This window comes from Helianthus annuus, chromosome 16, assembly GCF_002127325.2.
Source record: "Helianthus annuus cultivar XRQ/B chromosome 16, HanXRQr2.0-SUNRISE, whole genome shotgun sequence".
Lineage (NCBI taxonomy): Eukaryota > Viridiplantae > Streptophyta > Magnoliopsida > Asterales > Asteraceae > Helianthus > Helianthus annuus.
This window is the reverse complement of record NC_035448.2, coordinates 31,207,734-31,212,917: the sequence shown is the minus strand read 5'-3', so window position 1 is coordinate 31,212,917 and position 5,184 is coordinate 31,207,734. Positions and strand designations below refer to the sequence as shown.

At 31.7% G+C, this 5,184-nt stretch overlaps 1 protein-coding gene across 13 annotated transcripts; it reads left to right on the top strand.

The window, feature by feature from the left end:
• The first annotated feature begins 994 nt into the window (after positions 1 to 994).
• On the top strand, positions 995 to 4,704 carry LOC110916358 (chromatin remodeling protein SHL). 13 transcript variants are annotated; one of them, XR_002579673.2, is made up of 6 exons: positions 995 to 1,211; positions 1,404 to 1,445; positions 1,593 to 1,693; positions 2,161 to 2,246; positions 2,383 to 2,562; positions 2,656 to 4,704. XR_002579673.2 is itself a non-coding variant. In XM_022161110.2 (6 exons), exons 4-6 carry the CDS (start codon positions 2,484 to 2,486, stop codon positions 4,524 to 4,526), a joined length of 408 nt encoding a protein of 135 aa, XP_022016802.1. In that variant the 5' UTR covers positions 995 to 1,272; positions 1,404 to 1,445; positions 2,161 to 2,246; positions 2,475 to 2,483; the 3' UTR covers positions 4,527 to 4,704. The 13 variants fall into 13 exon arrangements, 5 of the variants coding, with proteins under 5 accessions (XP_022016802.1, XP_022016799.1, XP_022016797.1 ...); XR_004884319.1 differs by having other exon boundaries at positions 995 to 1,272; XM_022161110.2 differs by lacking the exon at positions 1,593 to 1,693 and having other exon boundaries at positions 995 to 1,272; positions 2,475 to 2,562; positions 2,656 to 2,733; positions 4,276 to 4,704.
• Positions 4,705 to 5,184: the final 480 nt, after the last annotated feature.

The following is a 5,184-nucleotide window of genomic DNA, read 5'->3' as shown; positions in this document are numbered from 1 at the left end:
ATGAGAAATTACTATCTTGAATACATAATAGCATACAAGAAGTACAGGGCAGAAAAGTATCAATACAAAGAATGGACCATCAGTGAACTGCAAGAGGAGACAGTCAGAATTCAAAAGATGATTCAAGACAACGTAAAGCAAACTCCTCCGGTTTGGGCCAATTACAAGAAAAATGTACCAGAAAGGACCTTGAAACTGAAAAGAATGAAAGAAGAGCTGATAACTGCTGATTATGGGTCAAGAAAGCAGGTTACAAGGTGGAGAGAAGAAAGGTGTTTGCCACCTACAAAAATTTGGAAGAGTTAAGGAAGAGAGATCCCACTGCTCCTAAAAAGCCTGATTATCCGGAAGCAGTGGTTCCAGTCAACAACAAAAATTGCCAATCAGGAGACCCACCCACTGCTCCACATGGTAGCATCCTTTATCAAAGAAGTAAAGAAAAGCAGATGGACGAATTAACAAAAGAAAACAAGGCCCAAGAAGATTACATCATCAAAATGGTTTTTCAGACATTTTACAGAAGAGAAACAAGACTCAGCAGAATCTAAACTTTAAGTTTTTATACTCTAAACTTTAAGTATTTACTGACTGACTTATTTATTTATTTTATTTATAAGTCTATATAAATATAACTATAATCATCGTTTATATTTGTTATGCATGGTTTTCTAAGAAACCACTCGTGTTTGCACAATCTAAACTTTAAGTTTGTTAGACATCTTTTATTAAGTTCGTTAAAATCTTTTATATTTACTTATATAGTTGTCTTTTAGCTATAATAAATAACACGTTTTGGTAAAATATCTATACACATATCTATATGTTCTGTCAATATGTGTTATGCATGGTTTTCTAAGAAACGGCCCGTGTTTGCACACGGGTCTTACGGCTAGTATATTTAATAAAGTAAACCATTGGGGGACACATGTCACCCCATGGTTTCATCTCATCTAATTTTCCTACCTAAATTAAACCCCCCTAAGCTTATCTTCCTTCCTTTATACTCTTCATTATACCAAACCTAAAAAAATATCCTCTGCCTCTCTCTCTCTCTCTCTCAATACGATGGACGACATCATCTTCTTGAAGATCTGATCATCTGCCTCTCTCTCTCTCTCTCTCTCTCTCTCTCTCAACACCATCGCCGACAACCTTCATCAGTCATTCAACTGGAGCGACAGTCGACGGATTATAAGGCTTTCCACTCTACGGTATCTTATGCTCGTATACTATGCCCTTGCTTCATCTGAATCTTCTTTGCTTTTAAGTTTGGTATTGGCCTCTCTTCAGTTATGTTTTGATATGCATTGAATCAAAAGTTTTTTTCGTCGATTTATAAACTTGCATTAACCAATTTGACCCCTTTGTATCAATTGACTTCTTTTTTTTTTTTTTTTTTGCAGATTCCTCCTGAATTGACAAAAAAGTTTGATTTAGGGATTCAGGTAAAATTACTTTCTAATTTACTCATGAATATCTTAATTGTAAGATGGTAAGTTGTTGCTGACAATTTAAAAAAAAAAAATCGTATTTGATGAACAAGTGGAACCTGGAACCTGATGTTTGCTATTCTGTCATCTTCATTTGTTCAGATATACTATGATTGTTGTAATCGTTGGGTACATACAGAATGCAATGAATCTTCCGGCCTCTTACCCGTCGGGTATTGGGGTATACATGTGGGGATTTTCATGTATATATATATTTTTTACTTTCCTTTATAATTTTATTTGTAATAAATTTAATATATTTAAAATTGTAAATATATTATAATATTAATCTCATAAAATAAGTTTGTATTTCGTAACACCAAAACTCTCCTTTTTACCCTCTAAATATCATAATATCATAATATCATACTTTCTCTTTAGATACACCAAAACTCTCCTTCTTACCTTCATAGTAGTTACATTGTTTTTTTACCCATTAACTCGGTGAAGTAAACTCTTGTACCTAATTGGATTTTTTTTTCATCTATTAGGAAATTGGTAAATGTGAGAACTTTCAATATGTTTGAAAGGTGAATATGATGTTACGAAATTTGGAGGGGTATATATGAAGATTTAAACTTTTTAAAGGGTGTATATTAAAATAACCTTCTTTATTTGCTAAACTTGGTTACTCCTCTGCTCAAGATTTGTTTGCTTTACTTGATTTTAGGCCAAGGACAAAACAACTGAAGAAAGTAGGATTAGTGTTTGCATCTTTGATGATATGACAGAGCAGTGTTGTGAAGCTGCTCTAAGGTATTATTTTACATTTCTTCCTTTTTTCTTGAATCCAGATGTTCGACAGGTCAGCAGGATGACTGACCAAGATTGTGTGTCTGACTGTTTTCTTATGACATGAACCATAATATTTTTTTATTTGTATTGTAAGCAGGTATACTATTTGAGTAGAATATTGGACGTTGTAATAAGATGTGCATATGGTTATCACTGCAATTTACTAGAACTGTTATTTAAATGTTCTAGACTGCTTCCATGAGTATTACATCAGTTCTCTATATGAGAAAGTATGAGGTTTCCGTTGCTATTGTTGGTGTTGTAGATAGCCAGATAGGTATAGAGGCTACTGCAATATATTTGCATGTTTATTTACAACCAGTTGTATAGTAGGCCATTTTTAATCATTGAAATGTGTACTTTCTTGCAGTGTCACAAAGTTATGGGAAGCAAGAAATCTTAAAGCTCCAATTATTCAAGCATGTTCCGAATATAAGCTGTCATGTAAGTGAGTACGTCTTCAGTTTGAAACTTTGCTGAAACTATTTATTGGTGCGCATCACCTATGATGTTGGTAATGTTGTTTTAGGCCTTTGATTGTAGTGTGTTCTTAATCAGATACAATAGTTTATTAACTTGCATTATGCGAATACATCTTTGAAACAAAGCATCTAAATCTTTGAAATAGAGCATGCTTAGTTTTGTGTCAAAGGTTAGGTTGGGTTGCATTGAGTTGGGATTTGCATGGTTTTTTATAGATAAATTATTTTCGAAAATTACTAAATACGTTTGCTCCTTCCTAATTTGTTTTTGTTTTTGGCTTTGTAAACTTAATGACTTCTACGTGTGTTATATTATGTTACGTTGTTTAAATATTTGATCATTTATATTGTGTTACATTGAAATACATTGACAACAGACAGGTAAAAAAGATAGAGCCGACAATTTTGACCAGATTATTATAATGGGTTGACCATGTAATGTTCTATCTCCGACAAATAAAAAGGATTACATTGAAAACTTGCCTCCAATCATGCTTTCAGGCATAATATACATATAAACATTTAATCAACAAAATTACGATTTTTGGGTTTTGATCGTGATGTATTTATTTTTTATTATTTTTTTCCTTAATGATATGCCTCAGTTTTGCTAACCCGTTTGTTATTAACAATGTTGCCAAGACCCATGGTCCACATAGTCCGCACTTCTCTTTGATATGCCTCAGTATTGCTACCCGTTTTATACATTTCAAAAATCATAATTTAATAGGTTGAAACACGAGTCAAAAGGTCACCAATGTATGTGTTTTTACATAGTATTTAATTTGAACATAAGTAATTGGTTTTGGTTGAAGCCGCGTTTAACGCGGGCATTAGCCTAGTAGAAATAATAAGTTAAAATCAATAGAAATACTTCATTTAATATTTGTATTTAATATTATTGTAAGGGTATATAGATAAATTTACAAATTTAATTAATTTATTGTAGAGTGTTGACCCTTAAATTAGCTAAGTAAATTAAACTAATAATAACTCATTTTAAAATATACATTTTTAAAACTAACCTAAATTGTGGTGAAAGATAAATTCCGATATCTGTAGGATGTGTACATGGCATATGTGGATAATTTCCAATGTGTGAGATAAATTTCGGTATGTGTAGGATAAATTGTTTATGACTAATTGATTATAAATTATTTAGTGTTTTACTATTATGCTCTTTGTTCTTTTTCTTCTCAAAAGATCCTTCATTATACCAATCTTTATCTCGATGTAAGCATGTTTTAATACTTTTCAAATCGGTTCGGTTAAGGCTTAATTATGTAAGTTCCTTAACCATAGCCGATTAATCAGTTGTTCAAATAACCTTACCCATAACTGTCAATATCGGTTAATTCGGGTTATCGCCTTATCGGTTAACTTTCGGTTAACGTTTGCTCACCCTTATTGATAGCTATAGATCGTGTTTTCTGTAACCGTAGATGTTCAATGTTAAAAAACAAATGAACCATGTTAATCTTAACGATAATTTGGAGTTGTTTTGACAGCTGGTGATTGTGTGTTACTGAGGCCTGCTGATTCAGATAACCCTCCGTACGTCGCTCGAGTGGAGAAGCTGGAGGCGGATCATCAGAATTATGTGAAGGTTAAAGTGCGGTGGTATTACTGGCCGGAGGAATCGTTGGGAGGCAGGCGGTCGTTTCATGGTTTTAAGTTACTTAAAATCTACTCGTGTTTATGTGATAAAAACGTTCTTGTCATTAGGGGTGAGCAGAAAACCGAAATAACCGAACTGTAACCAAAATAACCGAAAAAAACAAACCGAAACAAAAACCAACGGTTCGTTTTCGGATTCTTAATAACCGAAAATTTCGGTTCGGTTTTCGGATAACCATTTTCAGTAACCGAAAAAACCGAACCGATAAGTTACAATACATATATTTTTATGTTTAAGTTTAAGTTGTTTAAGTGTTTAACCCAATGCTAGTAGATATTATTAATTTTATTCTTGAATGTTAAGTCTTTATAATAAAAACATTATATGTTTATTTATAATTGAAATGATTTATTTATTACCTACAATAAATAACATATATTAATATAAAAATTAAATCAAATTATTATAAAAAATGACTTAATAAAAACTTTGGAGAAACATAAAAATAGAATAGAAGGTTAGATTTATGTAAGCAATATTAATTAAAGAGGTTAACTATTATTCTATAGATAAATAACCAAACTTTTTGTGCATATCCACTTGTAATATGTGCTTTAAGAGTTTTTCAAAAAAAAAACTTCATTTTTTAACCTTAACCCAAAGGTTTTAATCTTTTGTAATTTTAACCCTATATAATTTGTTTTTTTAACTTTAACCCAAACTTTTCATTACTTTTAACCCAAAGGTTTTTACCTTTCGTAATTTTAACCCTACATAATTTTCTTTTTTAACTTTAACC